The sequence below is a fragment of the Calliphora vicina genome, chromosome 5 (assembly GCF_958450345.1).
Source record: "Calliphora vicina chromosome 5, idCalVici1.1, whole genome shotgun sequence".
NCBI classification, from domain to species: Eukaryota; Metazoa; Arthropoda; class Insecta; order Diptera; family Calliphoridae; genus Calliphora; species Calliphora vicina.
This window is the reverse complement of record NC_088784.1, coordinates 42616215-42628679: the sequence shown is the minus strand read 5'-3', so window position 1 is coordinate 42628679 and position 12465 is coordinate 42616215. Positions and strand designations below refer to the sequence as shown.

Here is a 12465-nt window from a genome sequence, read left to right as displayed (position 1 = left end):
AAATCAATGGACATGTTCTGTCTGTCAGGACGTAATTAGAAGGAATATAACATCAATTCAGTGCAACGGCTGTAAAAATTGGTGCCATATGAGAAGATGCTCTGGATTACGCTCGCACAAGGACTGGAGTAATAGCTTTTTAGCCCCCTGTTGCATAAACATACCCCCGGCGACAGTTGCCACCCCAGCCTCACCTGTGCAATTCACCCCGCACAGTGTTGTGCAGACACCCCAACATCTGCCTCTACTACAACAACAAACCCCGGCAAGAACTCCACCTCAACTGCCAAGTATATTAAATATACCACCCCATCAGCACCATACCCGGCGGCCTTTGCATATCGGGGATTCCCAAGTATCGTTTAAGATCATGCAGTTAAACTGTAATGGTCTTAGAAATAAGGTCGTGGAAATCACCAATTTTATGCATGTTAATAACATCCTCATTGCCGCCATTCAAGAAACGAAGCTAACCAGGGATTGTAGACTCTCGGCTTCCAGTGATTACAACATCATTCGGAAAGACAGGGAACGTGATCATGGTGGTGGCCTTGCTTTTATCATAAAGCGAAGCGTCAATTATACATTGACAGTACCACCCCCCTCCCCCTCTCCTGACCCCTACCTGGAAGTAATGAGCATCTCAATAAAAACTGGAGATATTGAGTTAGAAATTGTCAATGTATATAATCCACCCGTAAACAGCATTGGGACTAGTTATCATCCCAGCATAGCACACCTTTTGCAAGGAGATAACAGAATAATACTTGGTGATTTCAATGCTCATCACGAGAGTTGGTACTCCCAGCTACCAAACGATCCACGCGGTATTTCATTATCAGACCAGATAGACGACTCGGACTTCGCTGCAATTAACGAAGACCTCTCTACGAGAATAACTGCTCGATGTTCAAGCTCCCCAGACATCTCCATCGTCTGCATGTCGCTTCTTGCCCACACCACCTGGCAAGCCCAAACGGCATTAAACTCCGATCACATCCCTATCTTGATCACAGTAGAGAAGTCTAGCGACTTTGTGGAGCCAGATAAGCGCACGTTCGTTAACTACAACAAAGCTGACTGGCACAGCTTTACGAACTACATAGACGATACACTACGTCACTTGCCGCCCCCACATGTGCCAGAAGGGGTGAAGCAATCTTTAGAAAGATAGTCCTTCAGGCGGTAAGGCGCTTTATCCCCGCAGGAAGAATACCGAATATTAGACCAAATTTTCCATCACAGGCAGCACGATTGGCTCAAGAACGCGATCTCCTGCGTGCTAGCAATCCAGCTAATGAGCAAATTGAGCAGTTGACGGCTGAAATTGACTTTATCGTCGACGAATATCGCCGCAACAAATGGTTGGACCACCTGAATCATTGCTCAACTGACTCTAAATCGCTATGGTCTACTATCAAAAGTCTATCTGGAAACAATAATCGAAATCAAAACCTCGCTGCTATTACGTTTAATAACTTGCAACATACAGATGCCAAGAAATGCGCAACACAATTCTGCAGGCAATTTATTGAACACCCCGCCACGCAGAACCGGACCAAAAGGACTATAGTTCGGAGAACTAAGAATCTTACTCGAGATCCTCAGCCACGCTCCTTCACCTCCCGTGAAGTCGAGTTCATTATCTCCAAATCGAAACCTTCTAAAGCTCTAGGTCCGGATGGTATCTCAATGATAATGCTAAAGAAGCTCGGTAAAGTAGGTCTGGAATATCTCACCCACCTTCTGAATCTCTCGATTCACCATTTGGTGATTCCAGATATCTGGAAAGTGGCTCGAGTTATCCCAATTCTAATACCGGAAAAATCAGCTACCCTAGGAGAATCATACCGCCCCATCTCCTTATTGTCACCAATAGCAAAGATTTTAGAATCCCTACTATTACCCACTCTGAAAGAGCATTTCCCGCTCGCCACACATCAACATGGATTCAGGGAAGCGCATAGCACAACAACGGCTCTAACTCAGATAACCTCCCAGATCGCCAATGGCCTCAATCAGCAACGACCGTGTCAACGTACCATCGTCGCCGCACTGGATTTATCCAAGGCATTCGATACGGTCGATCACTCGATACTGATTAATGACATCGTGAACTCCACACTCCCAAATGATGTCAAACGCTGGATAGCCAACTATCTATGTGGAAGACATGCGTTTGTCGAGTTCAGAGGCCAGAAATCAAAATACCGCAAGATAAAGATGGGCGTGCCACAAGGAGGAGTACTATCACCGATGCTCTTCAACATATATCTTGCCAAGCTACCTGAACCCCCCCCCAAATGTCTCTATGGTGTCGTATGCAGATGATTGCACTATAATTTCATCAGGTGTCAACATCGACGACATAAGTGCCAAAATCACCCGATACCTGGCCACCATAACAGACTTTTTTCAGGAACGCAAACTCAGGTTATCTGCTCCGAAATCCTCGGTGTCCCTTTTCACCTCTTGGACTAAAGAAGTAAGGACGGCGCTCAACATCTCAGTCGAAGGTCGAACTATCCCCACGGTTCAAAACCCGAAAATTTTAGGGGTAGTCTTCGACAGCCTCCTTCACTTTTCAAGGCACGCAACCTACATCAACCAAAAGGTTAAAAATAGGAACAAGGTCCTTAAAGCTCTAGCTGGCACCTCTTGGGGCATGAACAAAGAGACGATTGTAGCGACATACAAGGCAATTGGTCGCTCTCTTCTCAACTATGCTGCCCCAGTATGGACCTCTTTCCTCAGTGACACCCAATGGCGAGGTTTACAAACGGCCCAAAATAATGCTCTCCGGATCGCAACCGGTTGTGTCAAGATGACGAATGTGGATCATCTACATGAGGAGACCAGGTTACTGTCGGTCAGACAACATAATGTGTTGTTGACTAGACAGTTCCTGTTGGCATGCCATCTGCCGAGTCACCCCAACCATCAGATTCTGATGCAGGATCCACTTCCCCGACACATCCGGATGGACTTTCGACACTTTCGCAGCGACATCCAAGACGTCATACCATCGGACGTCGACAGATTGTCTATTGCAAGTGCTCGGAAATTGTTGCATCAAACGGCGGTTACTGAAGCCATTAATGGCTACACATGCAACAGAGTCCTAAATGAACACCCCCCTGCGATATCGGATTGTGAGAGACAATTACCAAGGCATACAAGAACTATATTAGCACAATTAAGAGCCGGTTGGTGCAGTTTCCTCAACTGCTACCGAGAACGTATCGTTCCTGGCACTTTAAACCGTTGCCCCGCCTGTCATCAAAGTCCTCACGATACAATACATTTATTTAATTGTCCCACCAGGTCTACAAATTTGCGCCCCATAGACCTATGGTTAAGACCAACTGAGGTGGCGCAGTTTCTCCAGCTCCCACTTCCACCTACTGACATCAACACAAATAATTAAAATATTCACTCTTATAATTTCAGGAAAGAACAATCGGGTACAGTCGAACTGTTACAACAACAACAACAACTATGAGGTGGATTTTTATGAATTTATAAATAAAATTATGCGCCTAAAAGAAATTTTGTAAAAAAAACAGTTACTAAAACGAAAAACAAAATAGATCAACACTTGTTCTGTTTGGTGAATTTCATCATTTAATAATCTTTAACAGTATGTTAAAAACTATGAAAGAACGACTGTCAGTAACTGTTATTACCACTGAATGTTGAAAATATAAAAGTGATTTTTAAATAACGGTAATTAAATCACAGGTATGGAAATATCGCTCATCTCTATAATCCAGTATTGGTATCAAGTTTTTAATTAGTTAATAAAATATAATAAACTGTTAACTCAATCTTTCTTTAGTGTTGATTTTTTGTTTGCACTAGTAAAGAAAAAATATTTCTCTAAATAAATTTTATTGAACAATTTTTCAACTTAACTATAACAATAGTTTAGTGAGGCTGATATTTTTGCACTCACCACTAAACATCAAGTACAAATTTTCTACTACATATCACTATCTGTTAGTGGAAACTGAAAATTTGTGCACTATCCTCAACTATGACATATATTAGAGCGACTCACACCGTATTGCTATTTCGTAATAAAAACTCTTGATTTCTAGTTGATCTAATATACACACTTATAATAGTAATCAAAATTGTTAAATATATGCTTTTTTTTATGGTCCGGTCTATTCTACGTAGATAAAAATATAAAATATTTTATACAACAGTGTATTTACCATTTGATAGGCCATTTACCACCTTGACTGGCTTGATAACACTCATTGTCATTGCCTAATGCGCGTGATAAGCCAAAATCACTTATTTTAGCCTGATTACGAGAAGCAAGTAGAATATTTCGAGCTGCCAAATCACGATGAACAAAATGATGTTGTTCTAAATATTGCATACCTAAAATAATTTAATTTAGTACAGTTCTAAGGATATAGACAATTTAAATACATACCACAAGCAATTTGAGATGCCCATAATTTTAATTCATAATTTGGATTTATTTTGTCCCTGTGATCCAATATAAAGTGCAACATAGAACCAAGTGGAACTAATTCCTGAACCATCATTAATGTTTCGGATTTTGATATGCCGATTAACTGAACAATACAATGATGTTTAAGGCGTATCATTACGGAGGCCTCGCGTAAAAATTCTTGCTTATTGCTGCGACAATGTTCATCACGTAGAGTTTTAATGGCAACGTCACGACGTTTAACTTCCGCACCAGATTCAATATCTCTTTGTAGTAAAAATCCCTTATAAACAGAGCCAAATTCACCCTCCCCCACAATAGAATCAAGTATTAAACAATCTCGCGATATAAGATAATTTGGTTTTGCGACATCAACACCTGCGAGGGCACAAGCAGACTCTGCAACTTGTGTTGTTGTGGATAAGTTACTGGTTTGTCGGTTTAAATAGCGACCGATAGCACTTTCAGTTGATGTTGTAGATATTAGAGAATCAAGACGTTCCGGATGTTTGGAAAATTCTCGCAATTCAGCTGCAGAAGCTTCCAAAATATCTTTCGAAATGTATTCTACATCACCATCATTATGTTCCATGAATACTCTAATGTCAACCGTTGGTATGTATCCGTTGGCATTTGGTACAAGAAGTGAACTATGATCGATAAAAATAATAATAAAACATTACCATAAAACTATTACTATTACTATAAAACATTATTGTTGTACCTTTGGCAAATTTTATTGCTGCGTTCACGTTCAATAACTAAATCACTTTTAGTGAAATATTCAACTTCTTCATCAGTCTTTTTTTCAATTTCTAGATTTGAGCAAGTTGATGAGATTTTAGAACTGGCATCTTGAATTTCTTTCAGTATAGCATTTTTATCAATAGCTGAATTGTTTTTTGGGACGTTGTAAAATTCATCACTTCTCTCTGCGCTTGTGTTCAGACCTGAAAATTCTGTTGAAAATGATAGACCCTTTAATAAAGTCTCGGCTTGTTTCAATTGTTCTTCGTCGTTTAAGCCAATACTATTTTTATCTTCGACTGAATGAAACTTTTGCTTCTGTTTATTTTTACGCAATGTACTCATACTCTCCAATAGGCTTGATTTCTTAGGACTTCGTAGCCGTAAAGTGCTAAATACTGAGTTCGTGTGTTCTTTTGATTTCTTTTTTATATTGTTGTGATGATGAATTGTTGCTAGCGTTTGCGTGTGTTTTTGTGGCAAATTTTGAAGAATATTCTGTGAACCTTCATCAGTTGAACTTTGTATATTTTGTGGCACAAGTATGGCATCAGATGATTTCTTATGACTTGATCTCGGCATTGTAGAAAATAATGGCAAGGGTGGTTTTGGTTTTGGTACAACAGGATATTTGAGATTTACTGGCAAACCATCAGCAAATCGCATAAAATGCTCCACCAAGTGTTCCAACGATGGTAAAAACGGACCATCATCAATAAACAAATATTTCGACTGAAATTAAAAAATAAATACACATTTTAAGTGTAATTAAAAGTTATTATTTAGTCTTGATAAGCGTTAAATTTTGTTAGGTCAGTTTTATTAATTTTTTTAATTGTAATACAAATAAAACATAATATATACAACATTAATTCCACCGTACATCACCCAAAAATGTACACAGGTTCTTATGAAGACCTAGGCTCTTCAGATGTTGTTAATTTTTGACACACATGTAAAATTAGATCATTGCTATTTTTAAATTTTGATTTTATTTACCAATTGCGAATTAATAATTGAAAAAATCGACAAAGTGTATAAGTTTATTTATTCATATCTTGTAAATCTGTGTTCGGATTTTGTTGATTCAGGATCCATAAATATGATCTCTTTTAAAAGTGCATTCATAATGCAAATGCAATATTCTGATATACATATTTTTCATAAATTTCTACCCTTTTAATTTTAAATTTTTTTTAATATGTATGTATATTAAAATATTTAGTAAAAAAACGCAATTATAATTTTTTGGTTTGTATCATTCAGAATATACAAAATTCGACAAAGCATGTTAGAGTATGTATTCATGTCTTGTAAATCTGCAGACAGATTTTGTAGATTTGGGACCACATGAACGGTTTTTCTTAAATTGTGAAACTTTAATGGAATATTTTTAACACAATTGCATTCTTAATTCAACTCGCTTCTTTATAAAAAATATAGTTTTAATTAAATTTATTTATTTACAAAAAAAGAAAAAAAAAAAACAATTTTTTCATGAGAATAAGTGTGAAGTGCAGTGTTGTCACCCAGAAAATTATAAACTACACATGACCCATACCTAAATTACACATTCGACAAAAAATTACACATGTAAATAAATTTCCATGATCTATGAATTTGTCAAAAGGTGGTTCTTTTGTGAATACAAGATTTTTAAAATAGTACATTCATGAATTCAAAATGATAGTCACAGTGGACTCTGGGATGGTTGGAACAAATACGACCATTTTAGTGAAATTGTGGATTATTTTCACATGCGGTGTTATCGCTGGCTGCGATGGTCGTCCATAAGGGGCGAATTTAACAACACCAAAAAAGACACAAACATTTTTAAATAATTTGCAGCAATGTGCGGTGCGACACGGTGCGTTTATTTCTATTAAAAAAATTATTAAAATTAAATAAAAGAAATACAAATAATGTTCAACTACTTACCGCAGTGCTTTTCCCTTATGAACTGACTTTACTTTAAATTATTATTTTATTTGGACCACTAGTTATTTATGTGTATAACACATTAAAAATAACGGTACCAACTTAACGAAACAAAAGCACTGCAGTGAGATCAATGTAAAAAAGAACAACAACTAATACATAATCTTCACTAACAAATAGGTAAATAAGACAAATAAACAAAACATTAAGGCTGCTCACAGGACGCCATATAACTTCAAATAAATATTTTAAATGAATTACAAAATTATACAATGACAAATAATAAAGAGAATTAATAAAACAAATAATAAAATTTCAGCTCGCTTATGAGCCATTCGGCGACATCCCCACCCCCGTGGATCGGCTACGATTCACTACTCCAAATCAAGGACAGCAAGCTTGGAAACAGGTCGCTTTAGTATTCCTGTACTAGTACGTACATCAGCACGACGAATAACACCATCTCTACCTATAAACACCTCTTCCACTCTGCCTCGTTTCCAATCTCTACGGGACACGGCTGGATCGCAAATTAGAACCAAATCACCAATAGCAATAGGCTTCGTACGTTGACACCATTTGGAGCGTCTAGTCAACGTGGGCAAATATTCTTTTATCCACCTGTTCCAGAAATGATCACGTAGCTGACGGGAAATGCGCCACTGCTTTTTTAGTACAACAGACTGTTCTTCTTTTGCTCCGGCAGGAGTTTGTGTTGTATTAGGGCAACCCAACAAAAAATGATTAGGCGTTAGTGGTTCTTCATCTTCGTGGCTCAACGGCAAGTGTGTCAACGGACGGGAATTCACAATATTTTCCGCTTCAATCAGGAAACTTTGCAGTGTGTGTTCACGAGGGGCGGATTCTTTCACAGTTGACTGCAACACACGCTTTACACATTGGACCATCCGTTCCCATACACCACCTTCTGCAGGATTATGTGGACAATTAAACTGCCAGTCTATACCTTTAGATGTAAGTTCATCTTGAATTCGAGCCACATCAAATACTTCACTGAATCTCTTGGCAACTTTATCAGCACCAACAAAATTTGTACCATTATCGCTCCTCAGTCTTGTAGGCAAGCCACGTCGATTTATAAAATTGCGTATGGCAAGAATACACGCATCGGTTGACAAATCGAAAGCGACTTCCAAATTAATGGCTCTTATGGTCAGGCAAGTAAATAAGGCCACCCAGCGTTTTTCATGGCGACGACCAATGGTTACAATGAGTGGACCAAAATAGTCCAATCCAGTGTAGGAAAATGGACGAATATATGGCGTCAATCTGTCTTTTGGCAAAGAACCCATAAGTGGTGGCACCGGCAATGGACCACGAAATCTGCAAATAAAACAATTAGAAACACGCTTACGTAAAATTTTTCTAAGGCGGGGAATCCAAAATGATCTTCGAATTTCACAAACTGTAGCTTCAAAATTTTGATGTTTCATTTTTTCGTGTACATGGGCCACAAACAACTCGGTGACAGGATGAAACGACGGTAATATAATCGGACGCCTTATATCCAATGGTAACCAACTAGCTGCATCCACACGACCATAAACTCGAAGTAATGAATTTTCAGCCATATATGGAGTCAGGGCATACAACTCACTACTTTTGGGCAAAGTTCCTTCATTTTTAATAATTTCAATTTCAGCGCTAAATTTTTCTCGTTGGGCTTGACGGCAAAGACAAATGTCAGCACTTTTTAACTCTGCAGTAGTTAAACCATTTCCTTCTTCAGGACCAATCTTCTTTTGGCAACGATTTATAAAACGTAACACCCAGGCAATCGTACGTTTTAATTTCAAATATGATGAAAATCTATCGAATTCAAAAACAACAGGGGTATTTACCAGCAAAGCAAATTTGGGACGAAGTTCTTCAGTGTCTAGGCTACAAGTAGGTATTTCTTGTGTTTTTGGCCATTCATCTTCATATTCGTATAGAAATTTAGGTCCCGTAAACCAGCGGCAATCATCTGAAAAATTAACCTGGCTTTTCATTCTTGTAGTTTCATCGGCAACATTAAGATTTGTTGGCAGCCATCTCCAATCTGCTGGGCTAGTAGAATCAAGAATCTCAGTAATTCTATGGGCAACAAAGGGTTTATATCTTCGGCTTTCAGATCCAATCCAACTAACTACGGTGGTTGAATCACTCCAGCAAACGATTCTTGATACCTTAATGGAATGTTCCTTCAAAATTGTACCCATCAAACGAGTACCCAATACAGCAGCCTGAAGTTCGAGCCGAGGAATACTCATTGCTTTCAGAGGAGCACATCTAGTTTTTGCAGCTACAAAAGTCACTTCAATTTTATTATCAGCATTTATAGACCTCCAGTATGACACGGCACCAAATGCATCTTCACTAGCGTCGACAAAAACATGTAGTTCCAGGCGAGAAGGAACACCATTTCTAAAATAAAATCGAGGCACTTTAACATGGATGACATTTTGTAGCTCTTGGCGCCAATTATTCCACATCTCGTTTAATTCTCCGGGCAATGCATCATCCCATCGTATATTGTGTCTCCAAACTTCAAGCATCAGTAACTTTGCCGTTATCATGTAGTAGCTCAGGAAACCAAGTGGATCAAAAACGGACATAACCACACTTAAAAGCTCGCGTTTTGTTGGACACCTCATACCTTCTATAACATCAGCATTCACGTTGTGGAACTTCAAATTGAACCTGAAAGTATCATCTTTAGGTTGCCAATACATACCAAGTATCTTCTCTGATTGTAGCTGGTTGACATCGCTTGAAAAATTCACCGGACTTTCCACTGTACCTTTAAGAGCCACAATTACTTTAGAAGAGTTCGATGAAAAATTACGTAGTTCAAACCCAGCTGATTTATGAATGTCGCGCACTTGTTTGGCAATCTCAATGGCCCTTGCTTGCGTCGGAAAACTATCCACAAAATCATCTACATAATGATGATCAACAATCGACTTCACTGCACGAGGATATTTATCACTATAGCTTAGGGCATTTGTTTCTTTGACATAATGGGCTACACAAGGCGAGCAAGCAGCACCAAAAGTCATGACTAGCATTTCATAAGAATCAGGTGGTTCTCTAGTGTCTTCACGCCAAAGAAATCTTTGAGAGCATCTATCTTCAGGAGCTACAATAACTTGGTGAAACATTTCTTTGATGTCCCCACACACTGCTACAGCACCAACTCGAAAATTAAATAAAACGGATGGCAGAGGCTTATATTGCTGCGGGCCTTTTAGCAGTTTAGAATTCAGGGAAACACCTTCAACAGTTGCGGCAGCATCAAATACTAAACGAATTTTTCCTGGCTTATTAGGATTAATCACTCCAAAATGCGGAAGATACCAAGTCCTGGGGCACAAATCAGCAGCTTCAATAGGCGACAATTTACGTACATACCTCTTGGACAAATAATCCCTCATGATGGATTTGTAGGCAGCACCAAATTCAGGACTTCTATTCATCTTTCGCTCAATACCAACAAGTCTATTTAGAGCCATGGAGTAGCTATCAGGCAACACAACATCATCTTCACGCCACAAGAGCCGAGTTTGGAATCTACCATCAATCTTAACTGTAGTTTCGTTCATAATTTTCCGAGCCCGTAAGTCATCCTTTGATTCTATGACCGGCAATAACTTCACACCAAAATTCTCCGTTTCAAAATAATTTGCCACTAAGTCATAGAGTCTTTGCTCTGGCTGAACTGACAAAAGACACAAATTTTCGCTAGATTGCTTACCCATCATTTTCCCAAATACGACCCATCCTAATGGGGTGTTAGCAGCATATGGACCATTTTCATCCAGAGACACAATTTCATCAGGAAGTCCCAGATGAGAATGATCTAATCCAATCAGAACTTTGGGAACAACATCATTATATAATTTAATGGGCAAACCAGGATGGCGACTTAAATCCATATTGAAGCTTTGGGCCGGCAATTTTAAATTTGAAACTCCATAAACGTTTCGCAAGGCATATTTTCTCTGCTTACCAATTCCACTTATGTGCATATCAACCACTGTTGCCGTTTCTTGTGATGCCTTACCAGCATACCAATTCAAATTCAATTGACTTTGATGCCCCTGAAGACCAAGTTTCTTCACCAAGGAGCTGTCCACCATAGTAACCGATGAACCTTCATCCAACAACGCATAGGTTTCAATTTTGTTACTGGGACCATAAAGCACAATTGGCACCACTCGGAACAACAACACACCTTTATCTGCAGCTTTAGACACACAGCTAAGAACAGACTCATTTTCATTTGTGGAACCACTTGGAGCAGGCGACTCAGACGAAAGCGTATTATTTCCACCATCATTAATTTTGACATCATGTAATAATTTGTTATGTTTTCTTAGACAACCATCCACGGGACACGTCTTTCGATAACGGCAAAATCTACTCGAATGTCCACTACCCAGACACGAAAAACATAACCTCATTTTTTTCACTTCACTCCAACGATTAGGCACACTTAATGAACCAAATTTTCTACAATCAAATATTTTATGATTTGCCTGGCACATAGGGCATTCTTGTTGTTTACGTTGACCATCAGCAGCATGAAGGACAACTTTTCTTTTGGGTTCATTATTTTGACGATTTCCACTTGTAGTTTGCACCATTCTTACCAAATCAGCAACATCTTTGAGCCATTTGCTAAAATCCAAAATAGTTGGGTATGGTTTTATTGTTGAGGCACAGCGGGCCCACTCCATTCGTTTACTCATTGGAAGCTTTCCGACCAATTCTTCCATTAATGTTGGATTAGCTAAATGCTGTTGTCCATTAGCAGTTTCCAAAAAGGCGGCAAGATTCCGCACTTTAACAGCAAAGGGCACAAGCTTATCCACAGCACTTTCACTAATGGGCGAAATTTCTTTCACTTGTTGTAGCTGGCAACGAATAAGCATCTCTGGGCGACCATATTGAAAACACAATTGTTCCATAACCATACTCACGTTATCTGCATGGATCAGCAACGACTTCACACATTCACGGGCATCACCCTTCAAAGCTTTTTGGAGCCTTAAACAATTTTCAAAATTATTATAATTATAAACAGCAGTCGATTGATTAAAAGCCGTTGAGAACATGGGCCAATCTTCAGGCGAGCCACTAAAATCCGGTAAATCATAAATTTTTCGATGCATCAATAACGAACCACCATTTTGAGGCAATCGGAAATTTGGCGGCAACGGTTGACTTCCACACAAATTCGAAAAATTATTTTCATTGCAGCTTACCGAAGAAAATGGCGTACGACGTTCAGTGCAGTCAACGTTGGC

General features: G+C 38.9%; 1 protein-coding gene across 1 annotated transcript in view; it reads right to left on the bottom strand.

The window, feature by feature from the left end:
- Shark (SH2 ankyrin repeat kinase) overlaps positions 1 to 12465 on the bottom strand; it is a 40167-nt gene that overhangs the window by 2187 nt on the left and 25515 nt on the right. The window contains exons 4-6 of the mRNA XM_065514371.1: positions 5193 to 5947; positions 4448 to 5118; positions 4221 to 4392 (exon numbers count right to left, since the gene is read on the bottom strand). Of these exons, the coding sequence (XP_065370443.1) occupies positions 4221 to 4392; positions 4448 to 5118; positions 5193 to 5947 (1598 nt within the window). The remainder of the gene's footprint in view (positions 1 to 4220; positions 4393 to 4447; positions 5119 to 5192; positions 5948 to 12465) is intronic.